We start from the raw sequence: 27,724 nt of genomic DNA on the forward strand, positions 1-27,724 counted from the left end.
CTATTTTGGGCTGAGCATTCCGCCCTCCAGTTTGGTGCTGCCGGCACGCCCCCAGCACCCGGCGGCGATGCTCATGCTCCTCTGGGCCCGTTCGGCCCGTTCCCGCTCGCACTCCGACTGGCTTTGGGCGCGTTCAGGCCGCACGCCCTGCGACCCGCCCGCGGCCACGCCCGCGCCCGGCTGGGAGGAGATGGTGCGCAGCAGGTGGTTGCGCTTGCGGAGGAAGTCGCCGCCCCCTCCCAGGCCGAAGCTGCCTTTCCGCAGGACCATGCGCGCGCTGCCGGCCTTGGCGGGTCGCGTCCTCTGGCTGTACTCCAGCTGGGACAGGTGAGACGCGTATCCGTCAGGGATGAACTGCAAACACACACCGGGGGAAAAAACAACCTCTTAGGGCTACAACGCTCCCGAAACACACGCGTGCCAATAAATATTTAAATAGTCACATTTTGGAGCAGTATCAGACAGACAGCGTTAACAGGACAATGGAACTAGGGTTCAGGGCGGGTACCTGACATTGGTGCTGCATCTTCTTGGTGGGTCTTCCCACTATGTAGATCTGAGACGGGGGCAGGCCTAACGAGGTGTACACAGAGATGTCCTTAGTGGAGCCATAAGCAGCAAAGATCTTCATATGAGCCTATGGATGAGCAAAACAAAAGAACAAAAGGAAAACACCACAGTCATTTGTTAACAGCTCACATTAATGGAATACAATGTCATCAGGACCATTTCTCAATACAGGAACTCTTTTGGCCCACTTCTCAATACAGGAACTCTTTTGGCCCACTTCTCAGTACAGGAACTCTTTTGTCCCATTTCTCAATACAGGCTGTACTCTACTTATGTCGGGTTCCGCTCTGACGACTCCGTTGTAAAACAATTTCATCGCACAGGATTTATGCTCTTGGCCAGACACCCAAACACACTGAAACCCAAACACACTGAAACCCAAACAATAACCGATATGGCTGCCCCGCGGCTGAGCGCCCAGCTGACGTCGCCGCACCGCAGACAGAGCAGTCGTCGTCAGACGTCACCAGAGATGGCAAAAGTAAAAGTAGAAATACTTTTGCTAAAAAAAAAAAAAAAAAAAATTACTCTAGGTAGAGTTAAAATGTCCCTCCTGAAAAATACTTACGTAAGAGTAAAATAGTCACTCACTTACACTTTACACAAAAACGGTTGTCAGTTTAACTCAGAGTACTTTTTTTTTTTAGCCAGAGTACGTCTACGTTTACGTTTGCCATCTCTGGTCACGTCACGACCAAACGGTGCGTTTGACTCCTTTCCCCCGCCGCTCACCTCGCAGATGAGGGATTTGAGAAAATTGGTCTTGTGTCGGAGCGGGTCGTGGACCAGGCCGTCGCAGAAGGACACGATGCCGTGAGGGAAGTTGTGCTGTGCCAACCAAGCCACCACCCTCTGTTTCTGCATGTCGGGTCGACCCGTCACGTACACGATCAGATAGCCCAGGTCTTGCCAGTGCCTGTCAGAGGCGCACGGGAAAACAGACAGAGTTACTCTTGCCCTGATACGTCATCTGATATGCCATGGGAACGGTATGTGCACAGATAAAACGGACTATTTAAATAGGGGAAATGCCGTCAAAGGAAAACGTGGTGCGTATAACACTGAACCAGATGGAGAGAGGGACTTTGAAAGGCTACATATATACGTCCCTGTCCCTGTCTCACCGACGGGCGTCCCGACTTACCGCACCACGTCCACAGCCCCGGCTCGCACTTTGGGGTCGCTGCCCATGATGGACACGCTCGCAGCGAAAGAGCCGTCGATGCTGAACACCACAAACTCCGTCCCGCGTGGCAGCACCGTCAGGTAGCTGTCCGCTGACGTATGGTCACCTCTGAGGGAGCAGAAACGGTTCACGTGTAACTGTTTGCCTGGGTTCTCAAAATTCTTCTACAGCAACTGCACTGTTTTGTCTTTTTTTTGTTCATTTTTTTTTTACTTATTTATGTATTTACTTTTGTTGTCAGCGCGATCGCCTCAGCACTCCCCCTGTGTTGTGTCCCTACATTTAAAAACAGTTGAAACTAATTGTGGAAACATGGTGCACAGAATTGTTTTGAGAACAGCCCATAAGGTAGCTATAAACAGTTCTTTTTTTATTCCTTCTGTCTTTTCTGTCCATTATTCAACAATAAAAGCGGCTGATCGCAAAAAATTCACCACAGTGTTACGCGTAAGATTTCATGAAGACAACATTCCATTTAACACAATGGCGCTTTTTAAATGGCCTGTCTATAATCATACTATACCACTGTATGAAGACTTTCCAGCTAATGTCAGTCCAAATGTGTGTTACATTGGTGTGTGCGCGCGCGCGTGTGTGTGTGTGTGTGTGTGTGTGTGTGTGTGCAGTACCGAAGCTCACCTGACAACAAGCTTTACAGGGTAGACCCCAATACCCAGCTGTTTACTCTCGGGGATGACGTAGGAGACGCGTCCACTGCTGTTGGTCACTTCTGTGTCAAAATAGACCCACTCACCTGACGGAGGCTGAGTCATAATGTGGATATCAACCTGGACAGAAAGAACAGACACAGTAGGATTACATAAAAAAAATCCCAAATTAACAAACATACACACATTACAAATTAGAATTTAGATATATCGTGTCGTCCTTAGAAGGACAGGAACGAGAAGTGATACCAGAAAAAGTCTGCACCATTCTCGGATTTGAACCCTTGTGTTTGAGAGAAACTTGTGAGGGTTTCTTTAAAAGGCAGTTTTCTGGCTGCCCCTTGTTGCATTTTGAAAAGTCTGAGGTGTGTCATTTCCGGGTAGGTACCTTCTCTCCAGTCAGGGTGACCATATCCAGCGGTCCGTACATGAAACGGCCAGAAATCACCTGCGTGCCATCCTCCGAGAATACGGCATCGTTCACTCGATGGTTGGCTGTGACATTCTGAAACACACACGCGCGCACACACACACACACACACGTCACCATGAGCACAGCCCAAATCTACTTCATCCTCTCTCTTTTAGCTCATTCTATGGTTTCTTTTCCCCTCCAATTTTCTCCCAGCAACCATGACCTTTGCAGTTCAACCAACTCTCTCACACTGTTGCATATCCATCTCAATATTAGTTTGATATTGTGACAATGAGTAGCACATCCCAGTGCTTGCTTGACATTTGTAGATCTCACCTCGGTCTCCTCTAGCACACCTGACTGACATCTAACTCATCAGCTCATTGTCGAGCTCTTGATTAAGATGTTTCTAATTGAGTTAAGAGCAGGGAAAAGTCCTGAACTGTGCCAAGCTGTGGACCTGAAGTGACAGGACAGAGAAACTCTGATCTAATCCAAGCCTTGTGTGGAAGTAAGACACAAATAACATATGGGTCACTCTTCAGGGTAGTGTTACCGCTCCAGAGTGACGCTAATCTTTGTAAGTCCAGATCTGTGTGTGCAGCAGAGGAGGAGAGGAGAGGAGGAGAGGAGAGGAGAAGGAGAGGAGAGCAGAGGAGGAGAGAGGAGGAAGAGAGAAGAAGAGGAAAGAGGAGGAGGAGAGGAGGCGAGGAGAGCAGAGGAGGAGAGAGGAGGAGGAGAGAAGAAAAAGAGAGAGGAGGAGAGGAGTGCATAGGAGGGGAGAAGGGAGGAGAGGATAGAAGAGGAGGAGAGCGGAGGAGCGATCCCTCACTCTGATCTTAACGTGGGTCCTCTTCCTCAGCCATTTCTCTCGTGGTTTCGATGGTGTGAACTCCGACACCTCTTTCCCGTCCAGCTCCAGAATGCTGGAGTTCTCATGCCTCATCACCTGACGGAGAGAAAACAGAAGCTCCAGCATCAGGCGGACAATTCACTGTCAGCAGATTTTTACCGCCTGGACAGTCGGCACTCAAAGAACTCCTTTTAATAGTTTGAGTGAAAAACAGGAATACTGGCTCATGTTACACAATTGGGTGTTTTTGTTGGGGGGGTTGGGGTAGGGGCAAGATGTGGGGGGTGCTTATTTACCTGTCGGAGAAGAAAAGACACCACATCAGTAGACTCCCAGTACGAGGCGTGGAAGAGGTGAGGCAGGGCCACAGTGGGAAAGGCGGTTAGGGCGTCGGGACAGTACAGGGCGAAGTCGATGCGTTTGGTACCCCACCAACGGGCCGCGACTGCAGGACAGAGGACACGGGACATTCAGTTAGGACCAGGCGGTCACCACAGTCAAATCAGCGTGATTCTCATTCAGTTTCCACTGCTGAGGTGGCACGCGTGTGTTGAAAAAACAAACAGAGGGGGGCAGCAGAAGGTGTAGAATGAATATGCTTCGAGAGTTTCGGAAAGGAAAACGAGAGGGAGATGACAACATTCATAAAGCACGGAGCTGTAGAGAAGTTGAGGGAAGACACTCAGAGCTACTTATTCTCCTCCCATTGCCTGACCCCAGTCAGAGCTAACAGAGGGCCCGGGACCATAACTCCAGTCGGGGTTCACTTTGGTTTAACCCCACATCCACCGAAAACTACAGGCTCAGTTTTTTACGACTTTTTCACGCTCTGTGCGTGACGGCTCTGGTGGAACTCTCGGCTTTTTTTTTCCCCCTCGTGGCGTCCAAACATAATATGAGTCTAACCAAAACATCTAGGACGTTAAGTGAGGAGGTCAGTTTTTTTTGTTTTCTTTTTTTTTGTTTTTTCCTTTTTTGTTTTTGTTTTTTTTAACAGCCACTGCCGTTAAACACTGTGTACGTTAACGGGAGTGCAGAGGATGGGAGTGAAACTACTCAACGTCATTTCCAAGAGAAGAAAGGAGGCACTTCATCAACCACAGAGACTTGGACCAGCTGAAGATTCTGCGGAGGGGTGGGGGGGGGTGAGGTGGTAACAGTATGGAGTGTCCAGGCAGCCATGGGTTTGGGCAGAGAGAGAGAGGGTGTGGAGAAGGTGGGTGTAGCTAGAACACACAGCCGAGCTGAGAGGAGCTGTTAAGAGCGTGAGGAAGCACACCATGGCTTGGACTGAAAACAGAGCAATGACACGCACACAAAGGCCAATGGGAGGGACTGAGAAAGTGCGGCAGTGGGGTGGGTTTTTTTGGGGGGTGGGGGGGGGGGAGGGGGAAGCCCCACATACGGGTCGCCGCCGCGCCGAAATCCCCCCCCCCCCTTCGTCGGGAGTACCTTGCTCGACGTCCAGCTGCAAGCTTGGTGACGGTGGGTCAGAACCGAGGCTGGGCGAAGCCTCGAAGGACAAAGAGCTGCTCCTGTCTATGAGATCCAAGCTGCCCGCCTCCCCCTCTGACTCACTGAGTTTACTACTCCGCAATTTATTACGGGGCTGAGGCGACGGGCTTCTGGAGCACATTTTAGTATAGGGGAGGGCGAGTTGGGACAAAAGGCTAAGTTTTTTGGACTGAGTAAGTTGGCATGCTTCTGCTATAAGACAAAACAAAAACAAAAAACAAAAAACAAACAAAACAACAACACATACGAGAACAAACGTCAACAAAATAAACAAGGAGGGGGAATGAGATATTAAATTATAAATGTGCAAAATCCTACTACTGCTTGTTAACGTCGATGTAATACTAAAAAGGAAAAAAAAAAAATTAAGGTAAATCATTCCAAAATGGTACACTAGAGAAACTTAAAATGTACACTGTTTTTTTTTTGTTTGTTTGTTTGTTTTGTTTTATGTTTGGTTGTTTAGCTTTTTTTTTTTTTTTTTTTTTGGTTTTTGCTGACAACGCTGCTGGCACTAATGTCCAGACACTGTATGGTTGTTCTGAGAGAGCCATGCTTACAGTGGGAATGGGAAAAGCCATGCAGACTTACTGTTAGCTATGTTGGAGGCAGAGTAACTGTCTGCCAGTCCTGAGACCTGACTGGCAATGCTGACTTCGCTTGGCCTCCGCAGGGTGCGCGCGTGTGGTGCGGAGGCAGGAGATGATGGGTATGAGTTTTCCACGAAAACGCCGCTATGAGTGTGCATTACATCAGCTACAGAGCCCAAAAAAAAAACAAAAACAAAAAACAAAAACAAACAAAAGAAAAAGTGAGTAACAGTGGGAGAAAAGTCAGCAAAGAAAAAGTTTTGAATGGCTAATACAATGTAAGGTTTGAATATGGCAAAGATCAGTTTGAGCTGAAATCTATCACTACAAAATACCGGTGTAACGGTACAATCATTTACAACGGTCGGTCCGGCACTACGGCACACATTTCGAACCAAGCAGTTTTCAACTGGGTTCGTATATATAACTATAAGCCAATTTTCACATGAACAAATGCCTACAACTAAATACATATGTTTAATTATTCCAGTCCCTGAGTAACATAAAAGAGGTGGGCTTGGTGTTCTTGTTCATTTAATAAGTTCAATTAAAGGACATACCAAACATTATTTAAAAAATTCTCATCCCAACAGATCATTTCACCTCAGCAGTGCAAAGGCAGCTGAACCGTGCCGACGAAACAGAGGCGCTGTACCGAACCAGAGTTTTGTGCACCGTTACACCTCTGCAAGCAAGTTGTTTCAAAGCCCCGAAGATATTTTGAAAACCGCAGGGATGTAGTTCTTATGAAGTTAAAATTAAACGATTTTTCCCGAATCACGACCGTGCATCTTCGAAGGAAGGGCAGAGACAAGCGCAGTGCATAGACGTATGAAAAGAGCGAGACCAGAAAATGTCCCAGAGAGACAATGTTGATCTGTTTGAAATCTGTTTCAGAAGCATAGAGGGTTGTGGAGTCTGTAATAAATGTTGATATTGGAATAGTGCCTGCAGAGCATGGTCCGTCTGGTACACGAGGGACGCACTGGCTAAATTAACCACATGCTCAGCATACAAAATCTTTTACGATTATTAATATTTGCACAGATCCAGATACAAACAGTTACATACTGCGATAATCTAACGCGATTATCTTTTGGATAACCTCCACAGTTAGACATGTTTAGATGCACTCTATATTGTTCGTGTGTGTCTTTGCAAAGCGATCGTGTCTGTGATCATGCTGCTGAAGCCTGGACAAAAAGAAGCCAGCCAATTTATGTCTCAGACACCAGAGAGAGCTCAGAGAGAGAGAGACTGTTAAAACCAAACCTGCACTGGAAGCATTTAAAAGGTTCCAACGCAGACAAACACAAGACACAGAGAGGGTCACACACTCTCGAACAAACACACACACGCACACACACACACACACATACACACACACACGGAGGGAGAACCAAAACAAATAAATCAATAAATGAAAAAGACAGGAGAAGCTACACACACTCAGCCGGGGCTGGTGCGGCCTGCCAGTTGAGCACCGGTACTGGGATAGAAGTCTCTCCGATACCGTCCTGGCAGCGGGAGGCCAAGCTGGCCCCACTCTCCAACAGGAGGTGAGGGTTGCTCTGGATGGTCTCCACTGGACACAGAAAAGGACCGCAGGGGGGACACGAGACCACAGAGGGGCGGGGAAAGGGGAGGAGACATAGAAAACAAAAAAAACAAAAAAAAAGAAGAAGAAACAGGTAACAGACAAAGAGACAACATTGACGAGTGCATGTAACAGTCACTGATCGAGAATTTCAGAACTAGGGAACAGACTAAGACGGGAGGTGCTTTTTAAAAACATGATGTTTATCTACGTTAACATATATACATACACAGACTACAGGATGTAGGTATACAAAATATACAAGACTATACAAATAAATGAAATAAAAAAAAAAGAAAAAACACAGAGACAAAAAAAAAAGACAACTTCCTTCAGCCTTCAGTTTTTTCACTATTCACATGTGTGTGTGTGTTTTGGGGAAGGGGGGGGGGGGGTAACATTTCTCCCCTTATTTACCCAGTAAAGCAGAGTTGCCATCTCCCAGGGGAAAGCGCTGGTAACGGGGCACATTGAAGGGGGGCAGGAGGTAAAATTTTTTCTCCAGGAGGGGCTCCAGGCGGGAGGCAGAGGGGTCGGCAGGATGGAAGAGGTTGTAGACCTGCTGGCAGGCCGGGCGCAGGTGAGCCACTGAAGGAGAGAAAAAATACAAACAAACAAAACTCGCCATTATGTTAAAGGAATAACAATCACAATAAATAATGTTAAATTATTAAAACCGGGTGTCACGAGTGAAATAGCAAACACACAGGACGGTGGTGGGTTTTTTGGTTTTTTTTTTGCTTTTGTTTTTTTTTTTCTTTTGCAGATATAAAAAGAGGTTGTTTTGCTTGGCGGGCTTTTGCTTTTCTGTTGAATTTTACAGCGGATGAACTGGGTGACAGATGTTAGAGGTTAGGTTTTAATCTTCCCACATCTAACCACTCTTCCTTTTCAGAGTGAAGCCCAAAGAGACAATGACCTCCCCCCCTCAGCTAAAAGATCACTAACTCCACTCCCCAGGCCTAGACACTGACATGTTTAACAGATTCTAAGCAGCTTTAAAGGATGGATGTTTTAAACCTTTTAAAACCTTTTTTAAACCTTTTTACTTTGGTTTTGTTTCTCTCTCTCTCTAAAAAAAAAAAAGACCTTCAAAAGACAAGGAGATTTGAACCACATTAGATATAATCTGCTGCTGGCAGGAAGTTGAAGTCGTGTTTGTTTTGATGACTGATGTTTTCACCATTGTGTCAGAACCACTTTGCATTATCATAATACCACACACAAAATGGCCTATACCTTAATGCAACATATCAAAAGCCCTGCTCCATAAATAAATAATGCATGCATATAATACATACATACGTACATACATACGCACAGAACTAAATAAAGAGAGGGAATCAAAAGGACAAAAATAACTTTTCAGCTCCTTCTGTCTTTATCTCAGCAGCTGTTATGAAATGGTTGTGGGACCGCTTGTGAAAAGCAGAGTTAATGGAAGCTCTGGAAAGCTCTTACCGTCCAGCGAGGGGACCACGGTCTTCCTCAGGGCCAGGACCAGCCCCAGGGGGGAACCAAACAGGAAAAAGTCTGACACTTCAAAGTCAAATTTCCCCAGTGCCCCGCCCCCTTCCAGCATGGTACTGCTGCTGGACCGGCGGGAGCCCGGGTCATTCCGAAGGACGCTGGAGTGCAGGCTGCTCACACACACACACACACACACACACACACACACACGAAACAGTTGCTGCTAGTAATAATGCATCCTTAAAGATGTTATATAAAGACATTAATATAAAGACATCATACATAAAAACGTTAAAGATGTGACGTATCTGAGAGAAAATGACCGCTTTGACAAAAACGAAGCATTTCAACGTTAAAAAAAAACACATTCCGACGGGCCGCGCCCCAGAACTCTGCGGACTGACCTGGAGAGGAAAGCCTGGTGCTGCTTGATGGTGTCCAGCTCGTAGGTGGAGGAGTCACTCCGCTTGCGCGGCAGTTGCTTTTTGGGGTCGTCGGGGCCGCTGCTACGGGGGATGTCGATGTTGCTGCGGCTCAGGTGGCGGCTGCCCTCCAGGGCGCAGGATCCCGGCCCGGAGCAGTAGCTGCTGTTGATGATGATGCCCGGGGAGAGCAGGTCGTTGTCCTGGGCGCGTGGGTAATGGAGAGAGAGTGAACAACCACACAGTTAACTGAGGGTTCTTTAACATTCTGGAATCCATTAGAATTCTAGAAAACTCTAAAATTCTAGAAAATGTTTTTTTTTTTTTAAAGAATTTGGGAGGATTCCTATCGAGGTCAAAACAAAAGAGTGCGAGAATGACTCAAAGAAGATGCAGCCAATTTCACAATTTTTGTTTTGTTTGAAAGAGAGAGGACATTTCTGTAAGATGAAGGCGATTCACATTGAACTGTTTATCTGCCAAACTGAAAGAGAGATCACAAGTGAAGCGATGCTTAATATTTCTGAAACTGCTGTGAGTCTGTGAAATGTTCTTGATTAGATTAAACTAAGATATCTCTCTCGAAAACCCTTCATCAAACTTGTCAAATCCTCTCTAATCCCTGTAAAACGCTGGAAAAAGACGAGTCATCTGACTCGGCCGACCGCGCAGCTCTCTCCAGAGGTCAAAGAATCCAGGGTACTTCTCCCGTGTAATCTTGACGGATCGCACGATCACCTTCCTCACCTGCACGCTGACGATGCTGCCACGGCGACTGCTGTTTTGGCTCTCTGACACGGGGATGTTACTGCTGCAAAGAGCGTCAAAGCCCAGGATCCCACCAACACAGTCTCCAATCAGACAAACCTGCACGGCCACAACAGACATGATATTAGACTTTTTAAACTTATGAGTCATGTGGTGTGTGTGTGTGTGTGTGTGTGCATGTGTGTGTGTGTGTGTATCTAATAGTAATGCATATGAAGCCTGACTTAATTAATGCTCTCGACTCCTACACACACCTGGCCAGAGAACGTTGCTCCCTCCAGGGATTTGATGAAATCACTGTACACCTGGTTTGCTCGCACTATGACGGTTGCCACGGCATCCTGATACTGCGGGGCAGAGGTGGCCAATAGGGGCAGGGCAGCTAGAGGGATGTGGTCCTGGCTATTGGACAGACAGCCCTCGTCATAGCTGTACGGACTCAAACTAAAGAGAGTGGACAGACACAATCATTAAAACCCATCGTAAAGCAAATCCTACATGCACAAGTTGATGAAAACACATGTATGGGTAAAGCTGGGAAAACAGATTTTTGTTTTGTTTTGTTTTGCTTTGTTTTAAGTGGATGAACTTTAGGTCATGTGTGTGTGTTTGTGCGTGTCCACAATATTTGCCTGGGGAATATACAGTATAAACAAACACAAACATAGAAAGACAGACACATACAGACAGTCTCACACACACACACACAAGAAGAGGATCAGTGGGCCGTTATCGATGAACTCACTTGGACACCAGAGAAAAGGCTTCGGCACAGACGGCTGGACACGGCACCAGGCGAATGGCGATGTGGCCCAGCGCAGCGGGGTAGTGGACCCGCATCACCGTCTCAAAGGCCGTGCTGATGGTGTTCACGTCGCCCTGTTTACTGCTCTGGTCTCCGCCCCCTGTGTCCAGGATGTTCCCACCGTGAAGGACCAGGATGAGAACGTGGATCTTTGACGGTTGTAAACACTGCTGAGAGGAGCCATCCTGGAGCGTGGACAGAAAAACTTTTTTTACGAATTTATTTTTCTTCTCTTTCTTTGTCACGGACTGCAGGGCACTCTAACCACAATAACTCTGCATGTTTAAAAAAAAAAAAGGTTCAGTGAAATGTTTCAGTTTCAGTGACAGCTACGACGCTATAAGCTAAAGCTAGGACCAACACACTACTAGCGATCGACAGTGCGACGGTTTCGAAATCGACAAGCGGGGGGAAAACTGAAACACAGCGAGACTACGTCACCACAGAACTAAACCCAGAATGCACCGGGGCTGTGTTACTCACAGCGGGCCGCCTGGGAACCCTGAGCTTGCGGCTGTGGTGCCGGCGGCGACGACGGGAGTGTTGACGCGTCAAACGGATCCACTGAGCATGAGAATAAAGAAACTCTGAGGCATGATCCCCAAAGCCTTCAACTCTGAACCCCCTTTTCCTCTGCACCTCCCTCAACTCTGCACCCACTTTTCCCCTGCACCTCCCTCAACTCCGAACCCATTTTTCCTCTACACCTCCCTCAACTCTCAACCCACTTTCCCCCTGCACCTCCCTCAACTCTCAACCCACTTTTCCTCTGTACCTCCCTCAACTCCGAACCCATTTTTCCTCTACACGTCCCTCAACTCTCAACCCACTTTCCCCCTGCACCTCCCTCAACTCTCAACCCACTTTTCCCCTGCACCTCCCTCAACTCTCAACCCACTTTTCCCCTGCACCTCCCTCAACTCTCAACCCACTTTTCCCCTGCACCTCCCTCAACTCTCAACCCACTTTTCCCCTGCACCTCCCTCAACTCTGAACCCACTTTTCCTCTACACCTCCTTCAACTCCGAACCCATTTTTCCTTTACACCTCCCTCAACTCTCAACCCACTTTTCCCCTGCACCTCACTCAACTCTGAACCCACTTTTCCTCCACACCTCCCTCAATTCTCAACCCACTTTTCCTCTGCACCTCCCTCAACTCTCAACCCACTTTTCCCCTGCACCTCCCTCAACTCTCAACCCACTTTCCCCCTGCACCTCCCTCAACTCTCAACCCACTTTTCCCCTGCACCTCCCTCAACTCTCAACCCACTTTTCCTCTGCACCTCCCTCAAGGAGGCCTCTGAGAGCACGGCCTTCAGACCACTGACACCAAAACACACAGAGAGGCCTGGGGGATTTTTTTTTCTACAGGCAGCTGAGTTTTTAACCGCGTGCTTTGGGAAAGGCAACTGCACTGGCCATGCTGATCAGTGAGGGCTCTCTGTAACGTCCTCACAGACACCCTGCAGTGCGTCACATCTCTTCCAATGTCCTCTACCAATGCTACTGTGGAACATGTGAGTGTTTCCAAACGTCACCGAAATCAGGAAAAACAGTTGTTTGTTGCGTCCAGTCAGGCACAGCACTGCCATAGTATGAGTTTGTTCCCTGACAATGCATGTGATTACATACATACCTCATTGAGTCTTTGACCAGTGGCACTCTCTGAGTACTCCACTCCTGATTCTTGGTACAAGTCTCCTGTGGACACACAGGAAATATTTGGTATGAATTAGAATCTATATTGAGGGTATTTACAAATGGGTGGATTTTTTTTTTCTTTTTCTTTTTTTTGTTCAAATAGTTCTCAATCTTGTGAGGCATACAATTTACTTGACTATCATTTTGAAGGGCTCACAAAGGGAAAAAAAAAAGAAAGGAAAAAAAAAAAGAAAAGAAAGAATGAATTTGTTCCTTAGAACAGTCATGTGATCATTAAGAATGACAGTTACAGAGTGACGCTGTCATCTTTATTGGAAAAAGCTTCCATTAGGATTCCTTGAAAAGAACGTAGCTCCTTCTGGCGTCCGGACCCCCTGCACTGCCAATCCTCTCTCTCATAAATACCTCGTAACACTCTAAAATAACCACACATCCATCTCACAATACCTGCCAGCGTCTCTAAATTACAAGGATGACTGCAAAGCGATACTGTAACCCTTAGAGACACATCAGAATCTAACCATTTGAAAAAAGAAAAGAAAAAAAAACAAAAACAAAACATAGTAACATTTAAATAAATCCATAAAATAGTGAAAGAGAAGCAAGAAGCAGAGATCTGGTCCAGAAGGTCCTGCCTGGTGCCACAGCTTTCCATGGGCTCATTCATGATATCATGTTATCTCTATGACTTACCCTGGGCCTCATCCGCCTCTGCAGTCTCGATTCGATCCATCAGGTCGTTGGAGCTCCATTTGGTAATCTCCTTGGCAAATATCTCCTCGTTGTCGGAGAAGTCCTCTGGAAACAGGAGGTGCGGTATTGTGATCAACATGAGTTTCAGGGATTGTTTCAGGTTTGTTTCCTCTCGATGTGAATTTTTACGGGAGGGAATCAAACGTTCGGATACGGAGCATTAACGTTACGTCATTACCGTGGGCGTCGAAGAACTCGTCGTCCGTGCTGTCGTCCGAGTCCCGTGCGATACTCTGCATCCTCCACTCTGAGATACTGTGACGCGAGGGGCTTCCTAAAAAAAACAAACAAAAAAAAAATCTGAGCATTACTGCTGGAACGGCTAGACTGTGGTCTGGTCAACACCATGCAACACCTGCCGCATACATACTCTCTTAGAGGAGAAATGAACGAATGAATCACAACAGCGATGTGCAGACCCAGGTAAAACAAGCATTTGAATGACTGAGTCCTGTATCAGCACAGAGAATTCTTTACCTCCAGTTCTTTTCTCCTAAAGTTACTGATAGTCTGATAGGACTGAGTGTGTTAAAGCAAGTACCAAATATCATACCATACGAAATGACTTATAGAGTCTTTGTGAAAAACTGCCATTCATTCTGTTCATTGCGCTGGTGGATGCATCAAACAGCAGTAGTTCGCTCCCGTCAGCGCAAACGAGAAAAGGAAACACTGTGGTGTGTATTTCGTATTCACCTCCTCTCTTCGATGAGCGGGAGGACCTGGAGGAGGTTGACCACTGTTTGGTGAGCTCCCCTCGAGTCTGCAGGGAGTCTCCCAAGTTTCTGGACGGTTCCGCCGCCTCCATGGAGCCCACGGCCTCCTTGGCCTCCTGGTTCTTCTCGGGCGTGGCCGCGGTGCCGTTGCTCTCCCCGGCCTCCTCGTTGCAGCTGAACTGGGCCATTTTTTGCGCCAGGGCGAGCTGCGTCTCCAGCTCCAGCTGTCGAATGTCCTCAATGGTGAGGCCGTACCATTCGTCCTGCCAACACCAGGCCTGCCGGTGGGCGCGAACCATCACTTTCCGCAGCCCTGGAGAGCAGAAACACACCGCGGTGCCAATATCTCTCACACCAGGACCCGACAATTACACATCACCTGATGAAGCCATTAAACACCACATAGCACACAGCACACAGCACGCAGGTGAAATTCATTACGGACCCAACGGGCTCTGAGGCCTGCCAACAAGACCTGTCTGAATTAACGAAAGAACACTTAACGCTCACACTATGGGACGGGTGTGGCCTAACCCTACACTGTGTTGTGAAAATCTATTTTGGCAAATATATTGGCTATATTCAAAGTGACCGCTAGCAATGTGAGCATAAAGCTAATGTCATTTACCTTACGGCGTCTATGAATTCAGGCTTAGCAGCATTCAAGGTTGAGGAACGGTGAGAATTGTAAATATAAATGTCAAAGCATCAGCCAGTTATGCTCTCATTTATTAAATTCAAATCATGGTCAAGCGCCTTTATTTTCTTTATTTGAAAGTGAAACATTTTACAAAATGATTAAAGTTCCCCATACTGTGATCCCTCCGGAGAAGAAAACGTGAAATCATTTCCAGTATCTAAGTGAATACGCTGGTCTCCATGTGATAAGACAAGCTACTGGATAAAACTCAATTCAAGAGGAGACTGAGTGGTCATGAAGACAGAAATGTTGTTCTGCGAGCGTCTCCAAAGCTCTCTCTCTCTCTCTCTCTCTCTCTAAAAGTCCCCATGTGCCACACAAGGCTGATGAAAACTGGCTGAAGGTGGAAAAAAAAACAAAAAAAAAAACCTCTGTACATGCAGAGGGACATCAGGCTGTTCATGAATTAACAGAGCGGGGGAGTGAATAAACAACATAATATCAGTATAATGAAAAAGATTAAAGATCCAACAGCAACATAAGGGGAGTGGGTGGGGTAGGGGCGAGGCAGGGCAGAGGAAATGAATTCAGCTCCTGTGGTTATCAGAGAGAGAGGAAGTGAAAGCCTAAGATACTCTCTCTCTCTCGTTCAGCATCTCTGTCCCAGTGCTGATTTACAGTCTCCCTGCATGGCATCAATATGCTTTTCATTAAGAGCTGGTTAATGATTAAGGAGATAGGGGCTAGGGACTCTCTCCACACAGATCATTTTCCAATGAAGCGCTTGACACCTGCCGTCCACCTACACACCCAGATGACAGAGCCCAGCCAAGCCTGAAAATCTCGCACAAACACTGGCACAGATGCAAAGCAAACCTAGCGCAGGTGACTCCTATAAAATATCAGATGAACAAATAGGCCCCCCTCCCAATGCACACACACACACACACACACACACACACACACACACACACAACCCCACCAAACACCAGAGATGCATACGCACTGTAATTTACTGCTTAGTCACTTTATAGCAGAGGATTCCTCTCTGGAAAACTCCACTCTTGGCATACGTACCGACGTCGTGGATAAAGCGTTCGATCTTGGACTGCATCCCCCAGTAACGGAATTCCACTTTGCACAGCTTGTAGGCACACATGACTGGCATCTTGCCAGGGTTATCGTTGATCTCCTCGATCCAGTCGTCTGTCAGGGGCCCACGCTGGGTTTTCACAGACTGGTATATTTTCGGATCCTCCTCTACCAGGTACTCGTGAGGGGGAATGGGATCTTTCACTATGTCTATGGGATCTGAGGCGAACACACAGACACACCAGCAGGAATATACGTTACGCGCAATACCAAAACATATGAAGTCACTCATCTCGTTCTGTGAATGTCTGAGAGGTGAACTAACACAGGCAAGCACACACACACACACACACACACACACACAAACAGACTATGATAACAGCTTCATAAGCATCCCTTAGTCAAAACAGCAAGGCCCAACGGACACAGGTAATCCACAGTCCCTTGATGTACAACTATACATCACGATAGTTGATTTCTAATCTGTACGCTTGTAAAGAGAGCTGCATTTCAGCACATAAACACACCTCCACCTGTGTGTATTGACAATACCTGCGTGTCTGGGATGTTCTGCTAGTCTAAGTCTAATGTGCGTCAGCCAACGTGCTATTCAGTGCTGGCAGATCACCACTAGGGGTCCCACCTGCACAGTTTGGGTAGAGACCTTGCCAATGTTATGTAACAGAACACGCAGGGCGCTTCCCCCTGCAGAGGCGACGGATCAACCCAGACAGCACACGGTACCTGCCCCACGGTGCATCTGGGCCCCTTGCACTGCGCAAATACAGCCGAGGAAAACACCCATCCTCTCGTGAGACAGTACGCGGTCTGCATGTTAAAGTCGGCACAGCACGTGGGAAATACAATCACAGCTGTCTCTACAGGCGCGCGCACGTGTGTTTGTGTATGTGTGTGTATGTGTGTGTGAGAGAGTGAGCAAGCCAGAACCACATATGTACACACACACATATACACAAACATACACATGCATGCACACACACATACACACCCACACATGATAGCAATAAGGTTATCTGGGGAAATGACTCATTCGACAGACAACATCAGGACGCAGGACTTGTACTACACAAGATACAGTCTTTTTTTAGGCACTGCAAATGTAGAACAGGGAGGGGATAGAGGCCTATGGTAGTATGTGATAAAGTGGTTTGTCAGATCCACCTGGTATAAATGGAAAAGCGGCCGCGTAGACATACCTACAGTCCTCTGTCGCTTCTCTGCCGAAGACAAGTTAAAAACATCTCCCTGGTTCCCCGTGTCGGGCTTGTAATATGTCTCGATGTCGATGGAAAACTTCTCCACGAAAGGACACGTGTAGCTAAAGGGCAGGGGCGGAAGGGTCAGAGAAGAAATGAGAATCAGGGTGTTTCAATGACTTTGCTTTGAATGCAAACCTCTCCCTTTATCCCCCTTCTTTTCACAGAACACATTCTATTCCAGCACAGGAATCCTTAATCTTTCTGTGCTGCGCTAGGCTAACGCGAGAGACCAGCGAGTTTATCAGTAAAGCCATTGTCCATTTAACACTCTGTTAAGTTACCTTTGCCACCTTAAACTCGCTCAGTACTGTTTCTGAAACAGAGCAAATGTACCAGTGTGAACGTGAACCTGATCTGGATTGGAATAATGTGAACACTCCCAAGAGTCAATTCAGTGCTTAGTGAATGTGCTGCCTATGAGGACGTATGTTCAGAAAAGACATTTCCCATTCTTGTTTTCGTCAGGGGACGGACTGAAGGACGAGCCAAAGGATCTGTTTTTACCGTTATCACTGCGATCATTATTGTTATTAGTCTGTGGATCGCGGCGCGTTCACTGGGATCCCAGTTCTCACCGTGTGCGGGTGTAAGGGTAAGCATTCCACGATTCTTCCTCCACGCGCAGGGCAGCCTTGGGAAGGATGGAGCGGAACCAGCTGGGGATGTGCATGCCGATGTGGTAGACCTTGTGTGTGTACTGACCCGATCCGCCCGGCCCGTCCGTGTAAGGTCTGTTCTCCAGGATCTCGACCCCACTGCCCTCTCCACAGCTCTCTTCTCGGCTCTTTTTCTGCAAAGGGAAACAGACGGACGGTGATCACACCATCCTCTTCCTCTTTTATTCATTCGCTACACAGGCCCGCGCAAACTGCGATCCATTCCCTGCATCCAAAGAAAAGGCTGAGATGTTTGGATAACTCTGAAAGATTGAGTAAAGTAACAGACCTCAAAAAAAACAAACAACCAAAAACAAAACAAGAACAAAAATAATGAATAGAGTGGACTGTTCATTCAAAATCTTGACTTTTTCAAATGAATTGAGGCAAAGATTTGCTGATGGTTCAAGAGGAACGCGTGTTACATCTTAGCTAACAGGAAGCAAACATTAAGACAACCAGCTTACACAAGCTCTGACCCGAGCAGAGCAGGCAAAGTAAGCACTGGGACTCAGCCACTTCAACACAAAAAGCCCAAATACTCCTCTTTTCATAAGCACTACCATCAACTTGATTCATGACCCTTCATGAGGCAGTTTCCAATAGAGGAGAGAAATTTCCAGAATCATTCATAGCTGTACGCTGTTGCCGCGGTGATCAATAGCCTCGTGTATCGATTCTCATACAACTTTTCACTTCCTCACCTACAGGTTTCAGCTGTTTCCAGGAAAACAAAAAAAGGAGCTAAGCCATACTTAACATTGTGTACACGCCAGCTGATGGAACGCTTGGAAAAAAATACGTCCCGGAAAGGCAGAAATGACAAGTGGGTGTGCCGAAAGGAAAAATATATGGCGGAAACGAGAAAGCCAGCGAGCCAAGAGGAATGCCACTGCATTTAACCTTACTCTGTACGTCTCAGCAGTTGGCATTACATAAAGCCAAAGAGGAATCGGCGATATTGACTAATTGATGATACAATTAAAGCTAATAAGCTTTAGAGAGGAGCACAAACAGACCCATTACGCACGTGTGGGCTTATCTGCTAAACGAATTCATAATTCACGCATCAGGCCTGAGTTTTAGAACGTTTTTGTGCCCGGTGTTAGTTCCTGAAGAACTGAACTTGTCTTAATTATGTTCCACATTAGTGATACATTGAAGTCAATTTAAGATTTAAGATTTAGGAAGAAGGGTCAATTCGGCCACTGTGTTTTTCAACAGTTCCTTATGACTATTAACCGGATAGAAACATGATGAGAACAACCACAAAGAACATAAATGCAACACACACACAAAAAAAACTACCAAACAAGTTTATGCACCTCAAGGTGTGGCATGAATCATTTTCCTCCTGAGACGTTGGTGTCTTTGCCCAAACGTTTTTCAAACCAAAGTGTTCTGCAATTTATAATGTACACACTTTCTTTTTTCTTTTTGATAAAAAAAGGAAGCAACAATAAACTTATTTATAAAATAAGGAAGCAACAGGTGGTCCCCGCGAGTATAAATTTGACGATAGCTCAAGTGGTATAAACAGACAGCATATTAACAGAGCAGATATAGACACATAGTCCAGATTCTATCAGCAGTCCATCAGCCATTAAATTAGCTAGCTGTTGGCAGGCAGACTTCTCTATAAAAAAAAAAAAAAAGAAGAAGAAGAATTGAAACACACACTTAGTTTAAAGGCCTCCATTAAGACGGGTTTGGTGCCAAGGAATGCACTGAAGTGTCGGCATCTGCATTTTATCTGCCTCTGTGCTTCCGCCACCACAAAGTCAGCGACCAATCTTACACTGAAAAACGCGCGACTTAACGACAGATTAGTTGGCGACTGTTCACACAAAGACAACGCTCACAATGTACGCCCGAAGGGGTCTCTTGAGAAAGGTCAGCCGCGGATCATGGAATTAGCGGGGAGTATTTTAACCGACAGACAAGACAGTGGTGTTTTTTTTTTTTCGACAAAGTGGCGGGGTCGGAAAGTATTTGACGTAAGAGAAAATAACGTTACTCGCAAACTGAATCATGCAAAAGTCACGCTTAACTTAAAATAGCTCTGAGCGGAGAAAGCTCATTGAATGACATCAGCCCATCTCATCATTCTCAAGTCAGCTCATCAGAACACACAAATGTTCTGTACAATATTAAATTGCTGGCATTAAGGTTTTAATACAATCTCAATGTAAAATCAGTGATAATAATAATAATAATAATAATAATAATAATAATAATAATGATAATACTAATAATAATAAAAACCCTGCACATTGTGCAAGGTAGGCCTTTTTTTTTTTTTTTTTTTTAATTCAGACTCAAAACCATCAGGTCTGCCAGGAGGGCAAGAGTGAGGGTTATTCAATGTCAAATCACAGCAGTGCCTTCACTCTGCTGTGGAGCTCAGCTCACACTGGTAAGTCTACACTATCAGGGCTGACGTCACCCTCAGAGACCCACAAGCCTGCGGGGCTTGTCAGATATGCTCGCCTATGAAACGCAGTCCACACTGCGGCATGGAGAGCTACCCTGTGTGTGTGTGTGTGTGTGTGTGTGCGCGCGAGTGTGTGTGTGTGTGTGTGTGTGTGTGTGTGTGCGAGTGTGTGTGCACAAGAGAGTGTGCATATGTGTGTGTGCGCGTGTGTGTATGTGCATGTGTGTCAGCATGCTCAGGAGGGCCAGGTCCTACAGATGCCAGAATCAGCCAAACGTCAAGCCAGGCCATGTGTTTTCTTTTTTTTCCCCTTTCTTTTTTAATTAGAGGAGGAGAAAATCCCTCCTCCTCCTCCTCCTCCTTTCAGCAGTTTCAGGTGGCACGCAGGAGCAGCAGTAGACACATGACAGACCTGCTGAGGAGTGTGCATCTGCTCCGCGGTACGATGGCCAGACCTTGATTGACTTAGCTGACAGCTGACATCAGACCTAACACCCGCCGCAGTCGACCACCATCAGTCCCGCCCACTGCCCCGAACGCCTCCTGGATTAAAGCAGGCACCCGCCACTGCTGTACTCTACCCGATTCATCCACCAATACGTGAAAATCACAAAGCATCGCTCTTCTTCGATTCTCTAAGAGGCACCGCTAAAATTCATACTTCATTATATTATTTATTAAATTAAAGGAGAAAAAAAAAGCTATGAAGTCATAATTAGGTATGTGGACTACTTGCAGTAACTACATGGACTACTTGCAGTAACTACAAAAAAAAAGTCGTTTTGGACGTTTAAGGTACGGAGCGTCGCTCTAAGATCGGAAAAACGCGCTTATCTAGACTCGCCTTTATCACGGCTTTGAGATGCAAGCTCCTTTCGCTTCCACCGTACGGCTTCTGGCTCCTTCTGCTTTCTGACTGTTTAGCCCATGTTTCTCTAAACGGAGAAAAAGTCAGCACTCTGCAGTCAGCCGTAATTAACTCAGGGTTTCAGCTCACTTCAATGCCGCAAATTCCCTCATTCCAATAATGAATTTTCCCTGATTAATATTAATAAGGGGACAGTGAAAAGGGCAGGGGATCAGCATACATGCTGATTCAATGAGATGAGGTCAGAGGCGACGTGCTGTTTTCAGAATAGCATATTTTGACCACACACACACACACACACACACACACACACACACACACGCACGCACACATACATGCAAGCATAATGCAAACATATGATGACGTGAGATGCATCCTTAACTGAACCTTCAATCAAAGGATTGCTTTTATTAATTATTATCATTATTATTATCATTATTACTCTCTCCTGGCAGGCTCCCACTCTCTCTGGAAAACTACACATTTCCTCTAAGACTTTCTGGCCGTGTGGAGCTTTAATTCAAATGAAAAAAATGACTTGTTTAGAATCAATTTGCCAAAGTGACTTTTTGGGTCTCCTACTGAATCTGTGCCATTTCTGCTCTCTCCTTATTAAACGTGGCCTTTCCGCTGGAGTCTTGCCTCACTGTCCACCACCTCATCAGTCTTTTCGGCAGGCGGGTCAGCAAGCAAATATGGCCCTATAAGGACATGAGGAGGCTGAGATCCGTACGAGTGGCTTTTTTATTTAAGGAAGGAAAAAAAAAAAAAAAAAAAACAGCCTCGTGATGGACGAATCTACGTGCGTTACGCTGTCTCTCCCTCGTCTTAAACCTGTCTCGATCTGACCCTGGCGTGGTGTACCTCCATAGCTGTCTCCAGTATAGGATAACAAAATCAGAGGAGTAAGGTTGCCCTGGCAACGTGCCTGCATCATCGTGACCTCTCCCTCCATCTCCCATCTCCACTCTCTCTCTCTCTCTCTCTCTCTCTCTCTCTTTCTCTCCCGTACTGCAAACAAATGATTGCAGTGAGCGCCACGCTCCTGCTGATGTCACCGGTAACCATGGCGCCCGGAGCTCAGCAGTGACGCGGCAGAGAGAGAGAGGGGGGCTTGTCAGTGGTAGCGGGAAGCGGTGTGGAGATAAGATAGGACAGGAGAGTTCTGGAGAGAGGAAGAGAGAGGGAGAGAGAGAGAGAGAGAGAGAGAGAGAGGTAATCCTTCCCATAGGGTGCTCTTCCTCAGTCAGACCTCCTTCTCCCTTCATTTTCCCCTCTTTTCGACATAAAATAACACGACGCTTCAATAATCACCGCAGTCCTCCACAAATTAATGCAGTGACCAATCCAGGGCCCGTCCTGAGTCGGTACCAGTGATGGATGCGTCTAGTTCTCGGAAACGACGTAGACCGCATTACAAACGTTGTCTTCATCGTTGAATTCGATAACGTTGAATATGATGACCTAACCACTCAACGAGGAAATTACCCGTTTGGTAATCAAGTTCGAAAGCCAGTAATACAGGCTATTATTGAATATGTTGCAGAGGACCCTGGTTTATTTAGTCGGCGTCTCAGCTCCGGCATACTCGTGTTCCCCGGTGCCCAGATCACCGGCCGGAGACACGCGACCGCTTTGGCGCGTAGCACGAGGCTAATGGAACAGGCCCCGGGCCGTAGCACCCTCAGGACCAATCAGAAAAGACAAACAAAGCCGTGCCCAAAGAAGGCCTTTGATTCTATAACAACGCGCTCATCCTGCCCGGGAGAGCTGCGCGCAAAACGAAGCAGACGCGCCGCGCGGGGACATTAGCGAACCCTCGGGTTTGACAGGTTACAAATGTCACTGCATTATGGAACCAAAACCAAAAAAACAACAACAAACAACAACAAAAACAACAAAAAAAAAAACCCTACCCCGGAATAATTGATGTAATTCAGTCATTAATAACAATCATAACATCCTTCCTAAATGATTAAATTTTGATGCTTAATATGAAACGATAACATTAGCTGAGAGATTTAATCACGCATAATCTCCAGGATTGTTATTTGTATACGGCAGAATCATTTTTTTCTTTTTTTTTTTTTGGAGAATGACTTGTCAGATGAGGCTGGCTGCGCTGCACGGTTAGCACAGCGCTCCGTCTCATAAAGGACTCAGAACCCTCATTGACCACGAGTGGAAAATTCCTACTTGCTGAAGTAACCGATCAAATCTTTTTAGTATCAGGCTTATTGGCAAGATCACGCTGACTAAATGAGAGTGTTTTGTTGCTCTGAACCGCCATGCTCAAAAGGGGAAGGGGGATTTTTTTTGTTGTTTTTTTTTTTGATAGATAAACACAAATATTTTACCTTAATCTAGATAAATCCCATTTTAATTGGTCGCTCAGTCAAGCAGACACAAATATAATTAACCTATAGTTTTAAGGAACAAGCTGGCCTCATGAGTAGATCTGAGTAGATCACCAGACAATAGAGCTGAGTAGATCACCAGACAATTATGTTGCATGTTAAATACGCAAATTCAAAACAAACAAAGAAAACCTTGCATATTCTCCAGATATTTAAGCTCATACCACTACCTGCATATAAGTAAATATTTAAATATTCATCTGGATGCAAAAGGTCCAAGCCAGAAAGTGAAGTGAGACGTCAGATTACTTCCATGTGTAAAACCCATTTGTGAGGAACAGTTTCTCAATGAATAACCGGTATGAGTATGGAAAGACAGCTGGTTGGCCACGGCACAGATTAACCTTTCGAACTTGTTCAGTGAGAGCCCGTGAGAGCCACAGAGCCCGTGGGTGGACTACAGGAGGACATTATGGCTCTCACCCATCAGCTCAAAGCACATTGAGTGTCGTGACCTACTCCCATGCAAAGAAAGAACCACCCTCCCAACACACACACACACACACATGCACACACACACACGCACACACACAGGTTAACACTGCCCTCCACAATGCTGTCATCAGAACAGCTTCAAAAAGCCCTTATGCAAAACAGCACCAGAAAAGCACCTTTTACATCTGACTTTGTAAATTGTCTCTTAAGCTTTTATCAACCGTATTGATTTCTCCCACCTGGTTGATTGTCAGCGTTTATCTATTTTTGTCTTTATTGCCTGTTGCTGTTGTAAGTAAGAGTTTAACAGGTAAAGTGCAAGCTGGATGGCAATTTTCCTCACAGACTGCAGTGCCGTTCAACTCTCACAGCGTGTTAAAAAAAAAAAAAAAAAAAGACAAGAAGTTTCTGTCATCTTCTCAGCACAAAGCACACAGCAGCTTTGCACAAAAATGCCGACCCAAATGTTCAATCTTTACCAAATCAGTAACTTTGGTCCAAAAAAAAAACCTCCCATCTGCCACCAACCTTCCCCTTCCCCACACTTAATCTAACCCCCAACAAAACGCATTCCCTAAGAAAAGTGGTGTCTTGCTTAGTCTACATGAGACAGGAGACATGGAAGAGAAGAGTCATGAGAAATGTGACTCTAACCTGCGCTATACAGAGCTGTACAGACAGAGAGAGAGACAGACATTAACCTGTGTCATATAGAGCTGTACAGACAGAGAGAGAGAGAGACAGACACTAACCTGTGTCATATAAAGCTATACAGACAGAGAGAGAGAGACAGACACTAATGTCATATAGAGCTATACAGACAGAGAGAGAGAGAGACAGACACTAACCTGTGTCATATAGAGCTATACAGACAGAAAGAGAGAGAGAGAGCGAGAGAGCGAGAGAGAGAGAGAGAGAGAGAGACAGACAGCAGACAGACAGACACTAACTTGCATTATATAGAGCTACACAGAGAGAGAGAGACTGCTTTGGCAATACAAATGTCTTATTTGTCATGCCAATAAAGCACTTTGAATTGAATTGAAATTGAGAGAGAGAGAGAGAGAGACAGAGAGACAGAAAGACAGACACTAACTTGCATTACATAGAGCTACACACAGAGAGAAAGACGGACACTAACCTGTATCATACAGAGCTGTACAGACAGAGAGAGAGAGACAGACACTAACTTTTATCACATAGAGCTGTACAGTTAGTGAGAGAGAGAGAGACAGACACTAACCTGCATCATATAGAGCTGTACAGAGAGAGGGAGAGACAGACACACTAACCTGCATCATATAAAGCTGTACAGAGAGAGGGAGAGACAGACACACTAATCTGCATCATGTAGAGCTGTACAGAGAGAGAGAGAGAGACAGACACTAACCTCCCTCATACAGAGCTATACAGAGAGAGAAAGACAGACACTAACCTGTGTCATGCAGAGCTATACACAGAGAGAGAAAGACAGACACTAACCTGTGTCATGCAGAGCTATACACAGAGAGCGAAAGACAGAAACTAACCTGTATTGTATAGAGTTGTACAGAGAGAGAGTGGCACTAACCTGTAGCATATAGAGCTGAACAGAGAGAGAGAGAGAGACAGACACTAATCTGTATTATACAGAGCTGTACAGAGAGAGAGAGAGAGAGAGAGAGACAGAGAGACAGAGGGAGAGAGACAAACAGACAGACAGAGAAACACTAACCTGTATTGTATAGAGCTGTACAGAGAGAAGGAGAGAGAGAGGGAGAGAGACAGACACTAACGTGTATCATATAGAGCTATACAGAGAGAGAGAGAGAGAGAGAGAGAGAGAGAGAGACTAACTTGTATTGTATAGAGCTGTACAGATAGAGAGAGAGAGAGAAGCTAACCTGCATCATATAAAGCTGTACTAGGAGAGAGAGAGACAGACACCAACCTGTATCATACAGAGCTCAGGGTTTCCGCTAGGATTGTTTCTTGCCGGTCTGGTGCCCGAAAGACTTTATTTTATTTTACAAATTTGAAACTTAACTGTCACGTTTCAATGACAGTCTATGTTACAAATGCAAATATAATGTACACCTAGGTTGACGAAAGAATGACAATGACCTCAAATCAGTTTGACTATTTAATGAACAGTAACGATTAAATGAGACGAACTATAACGATTGAGGAAAGCCTCAACATTAGACGCTAAAATGTAGGCTGTTACGAAACATCTGTAACCTGTAACATCTGTAGCCTGTTTAAAAAAAGGCTAGGCCTCCATGGCATCAAATATAGCCTATAGGCTGCCAGGTAACATTTTAGTTTCTCCTGTTTTTCATTGCGGCGAAGTCCGCCGCTGCCGACTTGAAATCAAACGTGTCCAATGTGTCTTTGCAACTCGCAACACACATACGCCGCGTCCCTCTCCCCCCCCCCCCCCCCCCCCCCCGTTTCACTGTCAAAACACAAAGGTCCTGTTTAGGGATAGCCTTCCTTATAGCTACGTTTTTTATATGAGTGTTATTACAGGACATTTTGACCTGCAAGTTTTTCATTCATTGTTTTTTCATAAATTTTATCAGGCAGAAACCAGTAATTACCGCCTAACGGAAACCCTGATAGAGTTGTACACAGAGAGAGAGAGAGAGAGACAGACACTAAACTGTATTGTATAGAGTTGTACAGAGAGAGAGGGAGAGAGAGACAGTAACCTGTATCATGTAGAGTTGTACAGAGAGAGAGAGAGAGAGAGAGACAGAGAGACAGACAGTAACCTGTATCATGTAGAGCTATACAGACAGAGAGACAGACACACTAACCTGTATCATGTACAGCTGTACAGAGAGAGAGAGAGAGAGAGGGACACTAACCTGTATCATGTACAGCTGTTCAGAAAGAAAGACAGACACACTAACCTGTATTATGCACAGCTGTACAGAGAGAGAGGGAGACAGACACACTAACCTGTATTATATACAGCTGTACAGAGAGAGAGAGAGACAGACAGACTAACCTGTATAATGTACAGCTGTACAGAGAGAGAGAGAGAGAGAGAGAGAGAGAGAGAGAGAGACAGACACACTAACCTGTATCATGTAGAGCTATACAGACAGAGAGACAGAGAGAGAGAGACACTAACCTGTATCATGTACAGCTGTACAGAGAGAGAGAGAGAGAGAGAGAGAGACAGACACACTAACCTGTATCATGTAGAGCTGTACAGAGAGAGAGAGAGAGAGAGAGAGAGAGAGAAAGAGAGAGAGAGACACACACTGACCTGTATCATGTACAGCTGTACAAAGAGAGAGAGAGAGAGAGAGAGAGAGAGACAGACACACTAACCTGTATCATGTAGAGCTGTACAGAGAGAGAGAGAGAGAGAGAGAAAGAGAGAGAGAGACACACACTGACCTGTATCATGTACAGCTGTACAGAGAGAGAGAGAGAGAGAAAGAGAGAGACACACACTGACCTGTATCATGTACAGCTGTACAGAGAGAGAGAGAGAGAGAGAGAGAGAGACAGACAGACACACTAACCTGTATCATGTAGAGCTGTACAGAGAGAGAGAGACAGACACACTAACCTGTATCATGTAGAGCTGTACAGAGAGAGAGACAGAGAGAGAGAGACAGAGAGAGAGACAGACTAACCTGTATCATGTAGAGCTGTGCGATGCGGTACTCTTCCATGCTCATAGACAGAGAGAGAGAGACAGACACACTAACCTGTATCATGTAGAGCTGTACAGAGAGAGAGACAGAGAGAGAGAGAGAGAGACAGAGAGAGAGACAGACTAACCTGTATCATGTAGAGCTGTGCGATGCGGTACTCTTCCACGCTCATAGGCATGGGGATGCGATACTCCTTGATGAGCATGCTTGGTTCTGGCGTAGGGCGGGATCGGTAGACGGCTCACAGAGTCAGG

At 46.0% G+C, this 27,724-nt stretch overlaps 1 protein-coding gene across 1 annotated transcript; it reads right to left on the bottom strand.

Moving 5' to 3' along the window:
• pitpnm2 (phosphatidylinositol transfer protein, membrane-associated 2) lies at positions 1-27,724 on the bottom strand. Its single transcript, XM_030768501.1, has 24 exons — positions 27,598-27,724; positions 17,580-17,794; positions 16,942-17,063; positions 15,710-15,943; positions 13,973-14,305; positions 13,455-13,550; positions 13,217-13,321; positions 12,524-12,562; positions 10,800-11,064; positions 10,309-10,498; positions 10,034-10,153; positions 9,269-9,489; positions 8,856-9,034; positions 7,812-7,982; positions 7,245-7,382; positions 5,799-5,963; positions 3,989-4,137; positions 3,672-3,788; positions 2,813-2,929; positions 2,396-2,544; positions 1,715-1,864; positions 1,303-1,486; positions 509-637; positions 1-354 (listed from the first exon to the last, which is right to left on the bottom strand). Exons 1-24 carry the CDS (start codon positions 27,673-27,675, stop codon positions 1-3), a joined length of 4,020 nt encoding a protein of 1,339 aa, XP_030624361.1. The 5' UTR covers positions 27,676-27,724.

The sequence above is a fragment of the Chanos chanos genome, chromosome 3 (genome assembly GCF_902362185.1).
Source record: "Chanos chanos chromosome 3, fChaCha1.1, whole genome shotgun sequence".
Lineage (NCBI taxonomy): Eukaryota > Metazoa > Chordata > Actinopteri > Gonorynchiformes > Chanidae > Chanos > Chanos chanos.